Below are 19,378 nucleotides of genomic sequence, written 5' to 3' on the forward strand. Positions count from 1 at the left end.
CTCATTCTTCTTAATCTTTCAGAAAACAAGCCGGAAACAATGTGTAAAGACTGTTGAGATCTAGTGGAAACCATAGGAACTGCAATCTGGGTCCTAACCCAGTAGATACTCTATAGGCATTCAATTGAAAATACCCACATCAAAAAAATCCCACTTCCTGGATGGATTTTCCTCAGGTTTTCGCCTGCCATATCAGTTCTGTTATACTCACAGACAATATCTTAACAGTTTTGGAAACTTTAGAGTGTTTTCTATCCAAATCTAATTATATGCATATCCTAGCTTCTGGGCCTGAGTAGCAGGTAGTTTACTTTGGGCACGCTTCTCATCCAGATGACGAAATACTGCCCCCAAGCCATAAGAAGTTAAATAAAGTCCACCTGTGTGCAATCTAAGTGTCACATGATCTGTCACATGATCTCAGTATATGTACACCTGTTCTGAAAGGCCCCAGAGTCTGCAACACCACAAAGCAAGGGGCACCATGAAGCAAGCGGCACCATGAAGACCAAGGAGCTCTCCAAACAGGTCAGGGACAAAATTGTGGAGAAGTACAGATCAAGGTTGTGTTATAAAAAAACATCCGGAACATTGACCATCGCACGGAGCACCATTAAATCCATTATTACATTTTTTTAAGAATATGGCACCATAACAAACCTGCCAAGAGAGGGCCACCCAGCAAAACTCACAGACCAGGCAAGGAGGGCATTAATCAGAGAGGCAACAAAGATACCAAAGATAACCCTTAAGGAGCTGCAAAGCTCCACAGCGGAGATTGGAGTATCTGTCCATAGGACAACTTTAAGCCGTACACTCCACAGACCTGGGCTTTAGGGAAGTGTGGCCAGAATAAAACCATTGCTTAAGAAATAAGCAAACGTGTTTGGTGTTCGCCAAAAGGCATGTGGGAGACTCCCCAAACATTTGGAAGAAGGTACACTGGTCAGATGAGACTCAAATTGAGCTTTTTAGCCATCAAGGAAAACGCTATGTCTGGCGCAAACCCAACACCTCTCATCACCCCGAGAACACCACCAGATTTTTTCTCGGTAGGGACTGGGATACTGGTCAGAATTTAAGGAATGATGGATGGTGCTAAATATAGGGAAATTCTTGAGGGAAACCTGTTTCAGTCTTCCAGAGATTTGAGACTGGGACGGAGGTTCACCTTCCAGCAGGACAATGACCTGCTAAAGCAACAATCGAGTGGTTTAAGGGGAAACATCTAAATGTCTTGGAATAGCCTCGTCAAAGCCCAGACCTCAATCCAATTGAGGATATGTGGTATGACTTAAAGAATGCTGTACACCAGCGGAACCCATCCAACTTGAAGGAGCTGGAGCAGTTTTGCTTTGAAGAATGGGCAAAAATCCCAGTGGCTAGATGTGCCAAGCTTATAGATATACCCCAAGAGACTTGCAGCTGTAATTGCTGCAAAAGGTGACTCTACAAAGTATTGACTTTGGGGGGGTGAATAGTTATGCACGCTAAAGTTTTCTGTTTTGTTTTTTGTTTCACAATAAAATATATTTTGCATCTTCAAAGTGGTAGGCACATTGTGTAAATCAAATGATACAAACCCCCCAAAAATCTATTTTAATTCCAGGTTGTGAGGCAAAAATATATGAAAAATGCCAAGGGGGGTGAATACTGTCACAAGCCACTGTAACTAGTGTATTGCAAAAGTGTTATTGGATTTTGTTTGGTTTTCAACACAACCAAATATCAACATTTGAAGGAGATGTATCTTTTGTGCCACTGAATTAGTCTGGCTTTAAAGTTTCATTTAATTTCATCCTATTCTTTAACTTGTTTGGTTGACATGGAGCCGTGAATCTAACAAATTAATTAACTTTAAGATTACATTTAAAATCAACCAAAGCTTGAAACCCTAGGCCTGTATGCATTGTCTATTTTTGGTTGAACCCTGGGTTGAATTGAAACAATAGCTGTAGGCATAAATACGTAGTTTAATTTATGATTTGTAAAGTATGGTTACATTTCATTTACTCTGCTTAACATACCTTTTCAAATGACTGCAATAGCAACAGTGAATGTATTTAGTGTTAAGAGATCTCTCAATAATCATTCTCACCATAGCACATTGGCAGTAGTCAGTGACAAATATCAAGCTAAGCAGGGCTTGGTTAAAACATTAAATGGGAGCCATAATTGATAACAGATGATAGATCAACTCTCCAGTAGGAGGTGCTGCCCAGGCTATTGTTTTCTTTTTCTGGATAAAATGTTAAAGATCTGACGTTCTTTCAAACGTATAAATGTATCCTATTTTATACAAGCTGTTGTGTGGTAAAAATTGGTCACCAGGTTGACAATCCAAAACAGCAGTTTAGGTTGATGACTTAAAAAAAAAAAATGTATTTACCACATAGGTTCCACGCCACAATAGGTTGAAAAATCACGTTGAAACAATGTTGATTCAACCAGTTTGTGCCCAGTGGGATGGTAGGATAGGATGTTCACCTCAGTGCTTTGTCAGAACAGAAATACAGTGCATTCGGAAAGTATTCAGACCCCTTGAATTTTTCCACATTTTGTTACGTTACAGCCTTATTCTAAAATCTAAACTCAACAAAAAAAGAAACTTCCTCACTGTCAACTGCGTTTACATTCAGCAAACTTAACCTCTCAGGTGTCAATATTTGTATGAACATAACAAGATTCAACAACTGAGACATAAACTGAACAAGTTATACAGACATGTGACTAACAGAAATTGAATAATGTGTCCCTGAAAAAAGGGGGGTCAAAATCAAAAGTAACAGTCAGTATCTGGTGTGGCCACCAGCTTCATTAAGTGATTCAGTGCATCTCCTCCTCATGGACTGCACCAGATTTGCCAGTTCTCGCTGTGAGATGTTACCCCACTCTTCCACCAAGGCCACCTGCAAGTTCCCGGACATTTCTGGGGGGAATGGCCCTAGCCCTCACCCTCCGATCCAACAGGTCCCAGACGTGCTCAAAGGGATTGAGATCCGGGCTCTTCGCTGGCCATGGCAGAACACTGACATTCCTGTCTTGCCTGAAATCACACACAGAACAAGCAGTATGGCTGGTGGCATTGTCATGCTGGAGGGTCATGCAGGGAGGAGCCTGCAGGAAGGGTACCACATGAGGGAGGAGGATGTGTTCCCTGTAGCGCACAGCGTTGAGATTGCCTGCAATGACAACAAGCTCAGTCCGATGATGTTGTGACACACCACCCCAGACCGTGACGGACCCTCCACCTCCAAATTGATCCCGCTCCAGAGTACAGGCCTCGGTGTAACGCTCATTCCTTCGACGATTAAACGTGAATCCGACAATCACCCCCGTTGAGACAAAACCGCAACTCGTCAGTGAAGAGCACTTTTTGCGAGTCCTGTCATGTTCGCCGACGGTGGGTTTGTGCCCATAGGCGACGTTGTTGCTGGTGATATCTGGTGAGGACCTGCCTTACAACAGGCCAACAAGCCCTCAGTCCAGCCTCTTTCAGCTATTGCAGACTGTCTGAGCACCGATGGAGGGATTGTGCGTTCCTGGTGTAACTCGGGCAGTTGTTGTTGCCATCCTGTACCTGTCTCGCAGGTGTGATGTTCGGATGTACCGATCCTGTGCAGGTGTTGTTACACGTGGTCTGCCATTGCGAGGACGATCAGCTGTCCGCCCTGTCTCCCTGTAGCGCTGTCTTAGGCGTCTCACAGTACGGACATTGCAATTTATTGCCCTGGTCACATCTGCAGTCCTCATGCCTCCTTGCAGCATGCCTAAGGCACATTCACGCAGATGATCAGGGACCCTGGGCATCTTTCTTTTGGTGTCTTTCATAGTCAGTAGAAAGGCCTCTTTAGTGTTCCAAGTTTTCATAACTGTGACCTTAATTGCCTATAGTCTATAAGCTGTTAGTGTCTTAATGACCGTTCCACAGGTGCATGTTCATTAATTGTTTATGGTTCATTGAACAAGCATGGGAAACAGTGTTTAAACCCTTTACTAGGAAGATCTGTGAAGTTATTTGGATTTTTACGAATTATCTTTGAAAAACAAAATCCTGAAAAGGGGACGTTTTAATAGTTTTTTCCCCTCATCAGTCTACACATAATACACTATAATGACAAAGCAAAACCAGGTTTTAGGAAATGTTTTTAGAAATGTAAATTTATCAAAACTTTTAAGCTGAATTATCACATTTACATAAGTATTCAGACCTTTGGCAGTGATAAGAGCCTCAAGTCTTCTTGGGTATGACGCTCCATGCTTGCCCTACCTGTATTTGGGGAGTTTCTCCCCTTCTTTTCTGCAGATCCTCTCACGCTCTGTCATGTTGGATGGGGAGCGTTGCTGCAAAGCTATTTTCAGGTCTCTTCAGAGATGTTTGATCGGGTTCAAGTCCTTGCTCTAGCTGTGCCACTCAAGGACATTCAGATAATTGTCCCAAAACACACTCCAAAGTCTTGGCGGTTCCAAACTTCTTCCATTTAAGAATTCTGGAGGCCACTGTATTCTTGGGGACCTGTTTCAATACATTTGCAAAAATATCTAAAAAAGAGTTTTCACTTTCTCATTATAGGTTACTGTATATACTGTATGTTAATAGGTCTTTTTTATTTTTAATCTATTTTAGATTAAGACTGACATGTAATGGACAACACTGCTCTGGCCTGAAAATGAGCCTGGGCTATATAATCAGTCAGAGCAGACCATCCGTAGGGAAACTCAATATGAACTACATACCTTAAAGATTGTATCATATCTATTGCATGTAGTACACTGATCACTGTTTGATTCTGATGTGGTCATATATATATATATATATATACTGTATATCTCCCTCTCTCTCTCTAGATGTTGGTGGGCCTGCAGACCCCATCGCCCCCACCATAATCATCCCCCCAACAAACACCAGTGTAGTGTCAGGCACGTCTGAAGTCACCATGGAGTGTGTCGCAAACGCAAGGTAACCCCCCCACCACCCCGGAGGCCCACTGTGACAACATACTCTAGCTGTCACTCCCTAGTCTCTACTCTGTCATTATTTATGGTGTTCCTGACAGACTGATCCTCTGTTGTCTTCCTGCCAGACTGATTGGTTTTGATGGATAATTTTGAGACAAAAACTATTTTTTATACGAATGTGTAATCAGTTATTAATGAGTCAAATACTAATCTGTCTGTATTTGGCTGATGCAATGCACAAATATATTTGGTAAATAGATTTCTGTTTTTTCAATATCATGAGTGTCTCTCTCTCTGTCTCTCTCTCTTCCATCCCAGACCGCTGATCAAACTCAGCATCACATGGAGGAAGAACAGGATTCTGGTCACCAGTGGTCTGAGTGACTTCAACCGCAGACTGACCATTATCGGCCCTGTGGTCAGTGACTCAGGGTTCTATGAGTGTGAGGTGGTCCTCCGCAGCAGCAGTGTGCCTTCTGTCAACGCTGGGGCCTACCTACATGTTCAAGGTATGAATATATATGGGGCCTAGGCCTACTTACATGTACAAAGTATGACTCTGGGGTCTTGGCCAAGCTACATGTACAATGTAGGAATATGTATGGGGCCTAGGCCAACCTTCATGTACAAAGTATGACTCTGGGGCCTATCAGGGGCCTATTTACATGTACAGGGTATGACTCTGGGGCCTATCAGGGGCCTATTTACATGTACAGGGTATGACTCTGGGGCCTGTCAGGGGTCTATTTACATTTACAGGGTATGACTCTGGGGCCTATCAGGGGCCTATTTACATGTACAGGGTATGACTCTGGGGCCTATCAGGGGCCTATTTACATGCACGTGGTAAGCATGGCAAAATATGAAATAGTTTGGTTTGGTTTGTTTGATTTGTGTTCATGATTTTACATTCCATACAGATTCTGAAGGCCAAATCTTATCTTGAGAAACAGGGGTGTTGTAATTCAAGGTTTTGGGTAAATCATGCAATGTCCAGGAGATTTGTGTAAGACGTTAAATACTCCTCAAGGTTTTTATTTGCTTCAGCTGTCTGACAATTACCTCACCATATCTCTCGCTCTCCTTCAGAGCCTCCCCAGTTTGTGAAGGAACCAGAGAAACACATCACTGCTGAGATGGAGAAAATTGTGGATATCCCCTGTCAGGCACGAGGTGAGACACATACACATATACAGTACCAATCAAAAGTTTGGACACACCTACTCATTCCAAGGTTTTTCTTAATTTTACTATTTTCTACATTGTAGAATAATAGTGAAGACATCAACACTATGAATAATACATATCAAATCAAATCAAATCTATTATAAAGCCCTTCTTACATCAGCTGATATCTCAAAGTGCTGTACAGAAACCCAGCCTAAAACCCCAAACAGCAAGCAATGCAGGTGTAGAAGCACGGTGGCTAGGAAAAAAACCCTAGAAAGGCCAGAACCTAGGAAGAAACCTAGAGAGGAACCAGGCTATGAAGGGTGGCCAGTCCTCTGCTGGCTGTGCCGGGTGGAGATTATAACAGAACATGGCCAAGATGTTCAAATGTTCATAATGACCAGCAGAGTCAAATAATAATAATCACAATGGGTGTCGAGGGTGCAACAGGTCAGCACCTCAGGAGTAAATGTCAGTTGGCTTTTCATAGCCGATCATTCAGAGTATCTCTACCGCTCCTGCTGTCTCTAGAGAGTTGAAAACAACAGGTCTGGGACAGGTAGCACGTCCGGTGAACAGGTTAGAGTTCCATAGCCGCTGGCAGAACAGTTGAAACTGGAGCAGCAACACGGCCAGGTGGACTGGGGACAGCAAGGAGTCATCAGGCCAGGTTGTCCTGAGGCATGGTCCTAGGGCTCAGGTCCTCCGAGAGAGAGAGAGAGAAAGAAAGAAAGAAAGAAAAAAAGAAAAAAAAGAAAGAAAGAAAGAAAGAAAGAGAGAGAGTGAAAGAGAGAGAGAATTAGGATAGCACACTTAAATTCACACAGGACACCGGATAAGACAGGAGAGATACTCCAGATATAACAGACTGACCCTAACACCCGACACATTAACTACTGCAGCATAAATACTGGAGGCTAAGACAAGAGGGGTCGGGAGACACTGTGGCCCCATCCGACAATACCCCCGGACAGGGCCAAACAGGCAGGATATAACCCCACCCACTTTGCCAAAGCACAGCCCCCACACCACTAGAGGAATATTTTCAACCACCAACTTACCATCCTGAGACAAGGCCGAGTATAGCCCACAAAGGTCTCTGCCACGGCACAACCCAAGGCGGGGCGCCAACCCAGACAGGAAGATCACGTCAGTGACTCAACCCACTCAAGTGACGCACCCCTCCTAGGGACGGCATGGAAGAGAACCAGTAAGCCAGTGACTCAGCCTCTGTAATAGGGTTAGAGGCAGAGAATCCCAGAGGAGAGAGTGGAACCGGCCAGGCAGAGACAGCAAGGGCAGTTCGTTGCTCCAGTGCCTTTCTGTTCACCTTCACACTCCTGGGCCAGACTACACTCAATCATTTGACCTACTGAAGAGATGAGTCTTCAATAAAGACTTAAAGGTTGAGACCGAGCCTGTCTGTCACATGGGTAGGCAGACTATTCCATAAAAATGGAGCTCTATAGGAGAAAGCCCTGCCTCCAGCTGTTTGCTTAGAAATTCTAGGGACAGTTAGGAGGCCTGCGTCTTGTGACCGTAGCGTACGTGTAGGTATGTAAGGCAGGACCAAATCGGAAAGATGGGTAGGAGCAAGCCCATGTAAGGCTTTGTAGGTTAGCAGTAAAACCTTGAAATCAGCCCTTGCTGGAGTCATATGATCACATTTTTTGGTTCTAGTCAAGATTCTAGCAGCCATGTTTAGCACTAACTGAAGTTTATTTTGTGCTTTATCTGGGTAGCCGGAAAGTAGAGCATTGCAGTAGTCTACCCTAGAAGTGACAAAAGCATGGATTAATTTTTCAGCATAATTTTTCGACAAAGATTTCAGATTTTTGCAATGTTATGTAGATGGAAAAAATATGTCCTTGAAGCAGTCTTGATATGTTCGTCAAAAGAGAGATCAGGGTCCAGAGTAACGCCGAGGTCCTTCACAGTTTTATTTGAGACGACTGTACAACCATCAAGATTAATTGTCAGATTTAACAGAATATCTCATCTCTGTTTTGTCCGTGTTTAAAAGTAGAACATTTGCAGCCATCCACTTCCTTATGTCTGAAACACAGGCTTCCAGTGAGGGCAATTTTGGGGCTTCACCATGTTTTATCGAAATGTACAGCTGTGTGTCAACCGCATAGCAGTGAAAGTTAACATTATGTTTCCGAATGACATCACCAAGATGTAAAATATATATTGAAAACAATAGTGGTCCTGAAACGAAACCTTGAGGAACACCGAAATGTACAGTTGATTTGTCAGAGGACAAACCATCCACAGAGAAAAACTGATATCTTTCCGACAGATAAGATCTAAACCAGGCCAGAACTTGTCCGTGTAGACCAATTTGGGTTTCCAATCTCTCCAAAAAAATGTGGTGATCAACGGTATCAAAAGCAGCACTAAGGTCTAGGAGCACGAGGACAGATGCAGAGCCTCGGTCTGACACCATTAAAAGGTAATTTACCACCTTTACAAGTGCAGTCTCAGTGCTATGATGGGGTCTAAAACCAGACTGAAGCATTTCGTATACATTGTTTGTCTTCAGGAAGGCAGTGAGTTGCTGCGCGACAGCTTTTTATAACATTTTGAGAGGAGATTCGATATAGGCCGTTAGTATTTTATATTTTCTGTGTCAAGGTTTGGCTTTTTCAAGAGAGGCTTTATTACTGCCACTTTTAGTGAGTTTGGTACACATCCGGTGGATAGAGAGACGTTTATTAGGTTCAATATAGGAGGGCCAAGCACAGGAAGCAGCTCTTTCAGTAATTTAGTTGGAATAGGGTCCAGTATGCAGCTTGAAGGTTTAGAGGCCATGATTATTTTCATCATTGTGTCAAGAGATATAGTACTAAAACACATGAGTGTCTCCCTTGATCCTAGGTCTTGGCAGAGTTGTGCAGACTCAGGACAACTGAGCTTTGGAGGAATATATGCAGATTTAAAGAGGAGTCCGCAATTTGCCTTCTAATGATCATGATCTTTTCCTCAAAGAAGTTCATGAATTTATCACTGCTGAAGTGAAAGCCATCCTCTCTTGGGGAATGCTGCTTTTTAGTTAGCTTTGCGACAGTATCAACTTTTTTGGGGGGGATTGTTCTTATTTTCCTCAATTAAGTTGGAAAAATAGGACGATCGAGTAGCAGTGAGGGCTCTTCGATACTGCACAGTACTGTCTTTCCAAGCTAGTTGGGATACTTCCAGTTTGGTGTGGCGCCATTTCTGTTCCAATTTTCTGGAAGCTTGCTTCAGAGCACGGGTATTTTCTGTATACCAGGGAGCTAGTTTCCTATGACGAAGGTTTTTGGTTTTTAGGGGTGCGACTGCATCTAGGGTATTGCGCAAGGTTAAATTGAGTTCCTCAGTTAGGTGGTTAACTGATTTTTGTACTCTGACATCCTTGGGTAGGTGGAGGGAGTCTGGATGGGCATCTAGGAATCTTTGGGTTGTCCGAGAATTTATAGCACGACTTTTGATGATCCTTGGTTGGGGTCTGAGTAGATTAAAATGGTGGTCCGATAATCCAGGATTATGAGGAAAAACATTAAGATCAACAACATTTATTCCACGGGACAAAACTAGGTCCAGAGTATGACTGTGGCAGTGAGTAGGTCCGGAGACATGTTGGACAATACCCACTGAGTCGATGATGACTCCGAAAGCCTTTTAGAGTGGGTCTGTGGACTTTTCCATGTGAATATTAAAGTCACCAAAAATTTGAATATTATCTGCCACAACTACAACGTCCGATAGGAATTCAGGGAACTCAATGAGGAACGCTGTATATGGCCCAGGAGGCCTGTAAACAGTAGCTATAAAAAGTGATTGAGTAGGCTGCATAGATTACATGACTAGAAGCTCAAAAGACGAAAACGTTTTTTTTTTGAAAATTGAAATTTGCTATCATAAATGTTAGCAACACCTCCGCCTTTGCGGGATGCGCGGGGGATATGGTCACTAGTGTAACCAGGAGGTGAGGCCTCATTTAACACAGTAAATTCATCAGGCTTAAGCCATGTTTCAGTCAGGCCAATCACATCAATATTATGATCAGTGATTAGTTCATTGACCATAACTGCCTTGGAAGTGAGGGATCTAACATTAAGTAGTCCTATTTTGAGATGTGAAGTATCACAATCTCTTTCAATAATGGCAGGAATGGAGGAGGTCTTTATTCCAGTGAGATTGCTAAGGCGAACACCGCCATGTTTAGTTTTGCCCACCCTAGGTCGAGGCATAGACACAGTCTCAATGGGGATAACTGAGCTGACTACACTGACTGTGCTAGTGGCAGACTCCACTAAGCTGGCAGGCTGGCTAACAGCCTGCTGCCTGGCCTGCACCCTATCTCATTGTGGAGCTAGGGGAGTTAGAGCCCTGTCTATGTTCGTAGATAAGATGAGAGCAGCCCTCCAGCTAGGATGGAGTCCGTCACTCCTCAACAGGCCAGGCTTGGTCCTGTTTGTGGGTGAGTCCCAGAAAGAGTAACAATTATCTACAAATCCTATCTTTTGGGAGGGGCAGAAAACAGTTTTCAACCAACGATTGAGTTGTGAGACTGCTGTAGAGCTCATCACTCCCCCTAAGTGGGAGGGGGCCAGAGACAATTATTCGATGCCGACACATCTTTCTAGCTGATTTACACGCTGAAGCTATGTTGCGCTTGGTGACCTCTGACTGTTTCATCCTAACATCGTTGGTGCCGACGTGGATAACAATATCCTTATTTTCTCTACACTCGCCAGTTTTAGCTTTAGCCAGCACCATCTTCAGATTAGCCTTAACGTCGGTAGCCCTGCCCCCTGGTAAACAGTGTATGATCGCTGGATGATTCGTTTTAAGTCTAATACTGCGGGTAATGGAGTCACCAATGACTAGGGTTTTCAATTTGTCAGAGCTAATGGTGGGAGGCTTCGTCATCTGAGACCCCGTAACGGGAGGAGTAGAGACCAGAGAAGGCTCGGCCTCTCACTCCGACTCGCTGCTTAATGGGGAGAAAAGTTTCTGTCAACTGAATGAGCGACACCGGTTGAGCATTCCTACAGCATTTCCCTCCAGAAGCTATGAGAAAGTTGTCCGACTGCGGGGACTGTGCGAGGGGATTTATACTACTATCTGTACTTACTGGTGGCACAGACGCTGTTTCATCCTTTCCTACACTAAAATTACCCTTGCCTAACGATTGCGTCTGAAGCTGGGCTTGCAGCACAGCTATCCTCGCCATAAGGCGATCGTACTCCTGTATATTATGAGTACAGCGACTGCAATTAGAAGGCATAATGTTAATGTTACTACTTAGCTTCGGCTGGTGGAGGTCCTGAAGAACCACGTCCAGATAAAGCGTCCAGAGTGAAAAAGTTGTATGAAAAAAAGTTGAGCGAGGGGAAACAAAATATATATAAATGGTAATTAAAAAGTAAAAACCGTAAAGTTGTCAGGTAGCAAAGTAACGCACAGCAGCACGTAAACACGAAATGACGTGAAAAAAGTACAACTGACTGACATCATTTCTCATATGGAATCATGTAGTAACCAAAAAAGTGTTAAACAAAACAAAATATATTTTACATTTGAGATTCTTCAAGTTAGCCACCCTTTGCCTTGATGACAGTTTTCCACACTCTTGGCTTTATCTCAACCAGCTTCATGAGGTAGTCACCTGGAATGCATTTCAGTTAACCTCAACCAAGACCAGTCCCGATGCTTGTCTCAGAGCAGCACGAAACGGTGCTAAAGTAGTTGTAGGCTATTGCGTCAAAACATATTGCTTCTAACTTCAATATGCTCTTTAAATAAATAAGAACTACACCACTTTTAACAGCACATTACTTCACACTAGTGATACTCATGTCGCCTACGATAGACCTATAGTATATTGAAAAATATCACGTGACTTTCTGCCAATAATTGCAAATTGAGGATTGAAGGATATTTCTGTAATTCAGCGATATTTATTAACATAGTAATTCATTAAGGATCCATAACTAAATAAATATTGGCATTTTGAAAGAGTATTTTTATCATTATTTATTAACGAAAGCATAAAGATGCCATTATTAGTTACATTGTTTTAGTTTGAACGTGCAGACTGTCACTAAGAACAGAACAGCGGGAACTGTTCCCTAGTCAGCTCCATTATTAGTGCAATGCCCTTAAAGTGTTGCCAGTCGGGCGGGGGTCCAACCTCCCTCCCACTTCCACCTCTTCCCTTCCCAATGGGCTAGGTCGGTCATCTGTGCATGGCTCTGCGGCCCATCCCGCGCCTTGAACCTCATGTGCTTTCAGTGGATACAGCTGGAGAACTGCAAGGCAAGCCCGTTGTGCACACAGGTATTGAACCAGCTGTATTAACACAGCTTGCACTGCTTTGCAGTGCTGTACAACATGACCGGTCGGGAGTAGGCTACAGTACTACAGTAAGAGCAAAATAATCCTAACAAAATAAAATAATAAAAACCTTAATGTAACAACAGTTTTTTTGTAAGTAATACTGAAGTCGTGCACAATTATCAGTTTCTATATAGGTTTATGTTGCCCATTCATTGTCAATTAGAGACACAGTAGAACTCAAAAGCATAATCAGTGCTCTAACTCCCCCTTGTGCTGGTCTGGAGAAATGAAGTGGTGACGCAGGGTACCGTACTAAACCACAAATTACCTCTAAGTCCTGCAGCATAATCAAATAAGTTTTAGTGGAGCAACCAATGTAGGCTAATGTGATTAGCATGAGGTTGTAAGTAACAAGAACATTTCCCAGGACATAGACATATCTGATGTGGGAAGAAAGCTTAAATTCTTGTTAATTGAACTGCACTGTCCAATTTGCAGTAGCTATTACAGTAAACTAATACCATGCTATTGTTTGAGGAGAGTGCACAGTTATTAACTTGAAGATGTATTAATAAACCAATTAGGCACATTTGGGCAGTCTTGATAAAAAAAATTGGACATAAATGCAGTAGTTCATTGAACCAGTCTAAAACTTTGCACATACACTGCTGCCAACTAGTGGCCAAAATCGAGGATGCACCTAACCTGAAATAGTACATTGTGACGTTTCTCTTGCATTTCAAATCAAGTTTATTTTATATAGCCCTTTGTACATCAGCTAATATCTCGAAGTGCTGTACAGAAACCCAGCCTAAAACCCCAAACAGCAAGCAATGCAGGTGTAGAAGCACGGTGGCTGGGAAAAACTCCCTAGAAAGGCTAAAACCTAGGAAGAAACCTAGAGAGGAACCAGGCTATGAGGGGTGGCCAGTCCTCGTCTGGCTGTGCCGGGTGGAGATTATAACAGAACATGGCCAAGATGTTCAAAATGTTCATAAATTACCAGCATGGTCAAATAATAATCAGGAATAAATGTCAATTGGCTTTTCATAGCCGATCATTAAGAGTTGAAAACAGCAGGTTTGGGACAGGTAGCACGTCCGGTGGACAGGTTAGGGTTCCATAACCGCAGGCAGAACAGTTGAAACTGGAACAGCAGCAAGGCCAGGTGGACTGGGGACAGCAAGGAGTCATCATGCCCGGTAGTCCTGACGCATGGTCCTAGGGCTCAGGTCCTCCGAGAGAGAGAAAGAAAGAGAGAAGGAGAGAATTAGAGAGAGCATACTTAAATTCACACAGGACAAGACAGGAGAAGTACTCCAGATATAACCAACTGACCCTAGCCCCCCGACACATAAACTACTGCAGCATAAATACTGGAGGCTGAGACAGGAGGGGTCAGGAGACACTGTGGCCCCATCCGACAATACCCCCGGACAGGGCCAAACAGGCCCAAACAGGCAGGATATAACCCCACCCACTTTGCCAAAGCACAGCCCCCACATCACTATCTTCAACCACCAACTTACCATCCTGAGACAAGGCCGAGTGTCACGTTCCTGACCTGTTTTTCCTTTTTCTTGTATTTATTTAGTTGGTCAGGGCGTGAGTTGGGGTGGGTTGTCGATGTGTTATTTTCTGTGTTCGGCCGGGTATGATTCTCAATCAGAGACAGCTGTCAATCGTTGTCCCTGATTGAGAATCATACTTAGGCAGCCTGGGATTCACGTGTGTTTTGTGGGTGTTTGTATCTCGTGTCTGTATTCGTGCCACACGGGACTGTTTGTCGGTTCGTTTCTCTTTTGTCATTTTGTTTCATTAGTGTTCCGGTTATTTTTGTTAATAAATAATCATGGACACAAACCACTCCGCATATTGGTCTGATCCTTCTCGCCTCTCCTCCTCGTCCGAGGAGGAGGATTACGACGACCGTTACACCGAGTATAGCCCACAAAGGTAGAATTAGATTTTTGGATATAAATATGCACTTTATCGAACAAAACATACATGTATTGTGTAACATGAAGTCCTATGAGTGTCATCTGATGAAGATCATCAAAGGTTAGTGATTAATTTTATCTCTATTTGTGCTTTTTCTGACTCCTCTCTTTGGCGGGAAAAATTGCTGGGTTTTTATGTGACTTGGTGGTGACCTAACATAATCGTTTGTGGAGCTTTCGCTGTAAAGCATTTTTGAAATCAGACACTGTGGCTGTGACTTGGTGGTGACCTAACATAATCGTTTGTGGAGCTTTCGCTGTAAAGCATTTTTGAAATCAGACACTGTTTCTGGATAAACGGGAATGTTATCTTTGAAATGGTGTCTAATACTTGTATGTTTGAGAAATTTGATTTATGAGATTTCTGTTGATTTGTATTTGGCGCCCTGCAATTTCATTGGACAGGTTAATTTGGGAAATGTATTTCCTTCTTCATGCGTTTGAGCCAATCAGTTGTGTTGTGACAAGGTAGGAGTGGTATACAGAAGATAGCCCTATTTGGTAAAAGACCATGTCCAAATTATGGCAAGAACATATCAAGTAAGCAAAGATAAACGACAGTCCATCATTACTTGAAGACAATTCTTAAAATTTCAAGAACTTTGAAAGTTTCTTCAAGTGCAGTCTCAAAAACCATCAACCGCTATGATGAAACTGTCTCTCACGAGGACCCGCCACAGGAAAGGAAGACCCAGAGTTCCCTCTGCTGCTGAGGATATGTTCATTCGAGTTAACTGCAACTCAGAAATTGCAGCCCAAATGAATGCTTTACAGAATTCAAGTAACAGACACATCTCAACATCACCTGTTCATAGCACACTTCATGAATCAGGCCTTCATGGTTGAATTGCTGCAAATAAACCATTACTAAAGGAAACCTATGAAAAGAAGACACTTGTTGGGTCAAGAAACATGGGCAATGGACAGTAGACCAGTGGAAATCTGTCCTTTGGTGTGATGATTCCAAATTTGATATTGTTGATTCCAACCGCCGTGTCTTTATGAGATGCAGAGAAGGTTAATGGTTGATCTCCGCATGTGAGGTTCCCACTGTGAAGCATGGAGGAGGAGATGTGAGGGTGCTTTTGTGTTGACACTGTCTATGATTTATTTAGAATTCAAGGCACACTTAACCAACATGGCTACTACAGCATTCTGCAGCGATACGCCATCCCATGGTTTGCGCTTAGTGGGACTATCATTTGTTTTTCAACAGGACAATGATCCAACACACCTCCAGGCTGTGTAAGGGCTATTTGACAAAGAAGGAGAGTGATGGAGTGCTGCATCAGATGACATGGCCTCAACAATCACCCGACCTCAACCAAATGGAGATGGTTTGGGATGAGTTGAACAGCAGAGTGAAGGAAAAGTAGTCAACAAGTTCTCAGCATATGTGTGAACTCCTTCGAGACTGTTGGAAAAGCATTCCAGGTGAAGATGGTTGAGAGAATGCCAAGAGTGTGCAAAGCTGTCATCAAGGCAAAGGGTAGCTACTTTGAAGAATCTAAAATCGTAAATATATTTTGATGTGTTTAACACTTTTTGGTTACTATATTATTCCATGTGGAAAATAGTAAAAATAAAGAAAAGCCCTTGATTGAGTGGGTTTGTCCAAACTTTTGCCTGGTACTTTAAATATTTGCCAAATTAGGAAACACCCACAGAAGTGTCTTATTAGGGCGTTGGGTCACCACGAGCCGTGAGAACAACCTCAATACACCTTGGCATAGATTCTACAAGTGTCTGAAATTCTTTTGGAGGGATGTGCCACTATTCTTCCACGAGAAATTCAATATTATTATTATTTTTTGATGCTGTTGGAAATCACTGTCTCAGGCGCCGCTCCAGAATCTCCCATAAGTGTTCAATTGGGTTGAGATCTGGTGACTGAGACACACACCCACTCATACATACATACACATCCTTTTAACCCGCTATGCGTCTTTGAGACCCCTCTTTCAAAGTCACTGAGATCTCTTCTAGCTATGATAGCCAAAATAATGGGCTGTTGGGCATTCTTATACATGAACCTAAGCATGATGGGATGTTAATTGCGTAATTAACTCAGGAACCACACCTGTGTGGAAGCACCTGCTTTCAATATACTTTGTATCCCTAATTTACTCTTGTGTTTCCTTTATTTTGGCAGTTACCGTATTGACCCACATATATGAGTTTAGGGCATGATCACGTGTATCTATCTGTGTCTGTGTTTGTTATCTATGTCCCCACATGTCCACATGTACAGGTGTGTGTGTGCTTGATTACATGTCCCCACATGTCCACATGTACAGGTGTGTGTGTGTGTGCTTGATTACATGTCCCCACATGTCCACATGTACAGGTGTGTGTGTGTGTGCTTGATTACATGTCCCCACATGTCCACATGTACAGGTGTTTGTGTGTGTGTGCTTGATTACATGTCCCCACATGTCCACATGTACAGGTGTGTGTGTTTGATTGCATGTCCCCACATGTCCACATGTACAGGTGTGTGTGTGTGTGCTTGATTGCATGTCCCCACATGTCCACATGTACAGGTGTGTGTGTGTGTGCTTGATTGCATGTCCCCACATGTCCACATATACAGGTGTGTGTGTGTGTGTTTGATTACATGTGCCCACATGTCCACATGTACAGGTGTGTGTGTTTGATTGCATGTCCCCACATGTCCACATGTACAGGTGTGAGTTTGATCACATGTCCCCACATGTCCACATGTACAGTTGTGTGTGTGTTTGATTAAATGTCTCCACAAATGTCGACATTTGGAGACATATGTGTGTTTGATGCTTTCCCAGTATTTAGTTAACTACTTCTATCCTTCCTGTAGGTGTGCCTCAACCAGACATTGTGTGGTATAAGGATGCGGTGCCCATCAGCCCAGTGAAAACCCCCAGGTATAGGGTGTTAGTGGGGGGCAGTTTGCAGGTCAACGGCCTTCTTCCTGACGACACAGGGATGTTCCAATGCTTTGCACGGAACCTGGCAGGAGAGGTGCAGACCAACACCTACCTGGCTGTCACTAGTGAGTTTACCTGTTGTTCTAGTCTTTTCACTAGTCTTTTCACTTTTACTCTGTCCACAACAGTTTTTACTCATCCCTTTACTCTGTCTACAACTCATTTTACGCTGCCTACAACTCCTTTTACTCATCCCTTTACTTTGTCTACAACTCCTTTTACGCTGTCTACAACTCCTTTTACTCATCCCTTTACTCTGTCTACAACTCCCTTTACTCATCCCTTTACTCTGTCTACAACTCCTTTTACTCATCCCTTAACTCTGTCTACAACATGTTCAACATATCCCTGATTGAGTCTGTAATACCAACATGTTTCAAGCAGACCACCATAGTCCCTGTGCCCAAGAACACAAAGGCAACATGCCTAAATGAATGCAGACCCGTAGCACTCATGTCCGTAGCCATGAAGTGCTTTGAAAGGCTGGTATTGGCTCACATCAACACCATTATCCCAGAAACCCTAGACCGACTGAAATTTGCATACCGCCCAAACAGATCCGCAGATGATGCAATCTCTATTGCACTCCACACTGCCCTTTCCCACCTGGACAAGAGGAACACTTATGTTATAATGCTATTCATTGACTACAGCTCAGCGTTCAACACCATAGTACCCTCAAAGCTCATCACTAAGCTAAGGATCCTGTTACTAAACACCTCCCTTTGCAACTGGATCCTGGACTTCCTGATGGGCCGCCCCCAGGTGGTGAGGGTAGGTAGCAACACATCTGCCACGCTGATCCTCAACACAGGGACCTCCCCAGGGGTGCGTGCTCAGTCCCCTCCAGTACTCCCTGTTCACCCACGACTGCATGGCCAGGCACGACTCCAACACCATCATTAAGTTTGCAGACGACACAACAGTGATAGGCCTGATCACCGACAACGACGAGACAGCCTATAGGGAGGAGGTCAGAGACCTGGCAAGGTGGTGCCAGAATAAAAACCTATCCCTCAACGTAACCAAGACTAAGGAGATGATTGTGGACTACAGGAAAAGGTGGACTGAACACGCCCCCATTCTCATCGACGGGGCTGTAGTGGAGCAGGTTGAGAGCTTCAAGATCCTTGGTGTCCACATCAACAACAAACTGGAATGGTCCAAACACACCAAGACAGTCATGAAGAGGGCACGACAAAGCCTATTCCCCCACAGGAAACTAAAGATATTTGGCATGGGTCCTGAGATCCTCAAAAGGTTCTACAGCTGCAACATCGAGAGCATCCTGACTGGTTGCATCACTGCCTGGTACGGCAATTGCTCGGCCTCTGACCGCGAGGCACTACAGAGGGTAGTGTGTACGGCCCAGTACATCACTGAGGTTAAGCTGCCTGCCATCCAGGACCTCTACACCAGGCGGTGTCAGAGGAAGGCCCTATAAATTGTCAAAGACCCCAGCCACCCCAGTCATAGACTGTTCTCTCTACTACAGCATGGCAAGCGGTACCGGAGTGCCAAGTCTAGGACAAAAAGGCTTCTCAACAGTTTTTACCCCCAAGCGATAAGACTCCTGAACAGGTGATCAAATGGCTACCCGGACTATTTGCATTGTGTGCCCCTCCCACCCCCCCCCCCCAACCCCTCTTTTTTACGCTGCTGCTACTCTCTGTTTATGATGTATGCATAGTCACTTTAACTATACATTCTTGTACATACTACCTCAATTATGCCGACCAACCAGTGCTCCCGCACATTGGTTAACCGGGCTATCTGCATTGTGTCCCGCCACCCACCAACCCCTCTGATACGCTACGGCTACTCTCTGTTCATCATTTATGCATAGTCACTTTAACCATATCTACATGTACATACTACCTCAATCAGCCTGACTAACCAGTGTCTGTATGTAGCCTCGCTACTTTTATAGCCTCGCTACTGTATATAGCCTGTCTT

The 19,378-nt window shown here is 43.7% G+C and overlaps 1 protein-coding gene across 1 annotated transcript in view; it reads left to right on the plus strand.

Moving 5' to 3' along the window:
- The window catches only part of LOC120046834 (protein sidekick-2-like), a 200,304-nt gene that overhangs the window by 82,140 nt on the left and 98,786 nt on the right, over nucleotides 1–19,378 (plus strand). The window contains exons 5-8 of the mRNA XM_038992381.1: nucleotides 4,849–4,960; nucleotides 5,278–5,468; nucleotides 6,049–6,132; nucleotides 17,293–17,487. Coding sequence (XP_038848309.1) covers nucleotides 4,849–4,960; nucleotides 5,278–5,468; nucleotides 6,049–6,132; nucleotides 17,293–17,487 — 582 coding nt within the window. The remainder of the gene's footprint in view (nucleotides 1–4,848; nucleotides 4,961–5,277; nucleotides 5,469–6,048; nucleotides 6,133–17,292; nucleotides 17,488–19,378) is intronic.

This window comes from Salvelinus namaycush, chromosome 4, assembly GCF_016432855.1.
Source record: "Salvelinus namaycush isolate Seneca chromosome 4, SaNama_1.0, whole genome shotgun sequence".
In the NCBI taxonomy this organism is placed as follows: Eukaryota; Metazoa; Chordata; class Actinopteri; order Salmoniformes; family Salmonidae; genus Salvelinus; species Salvelinus namaycush.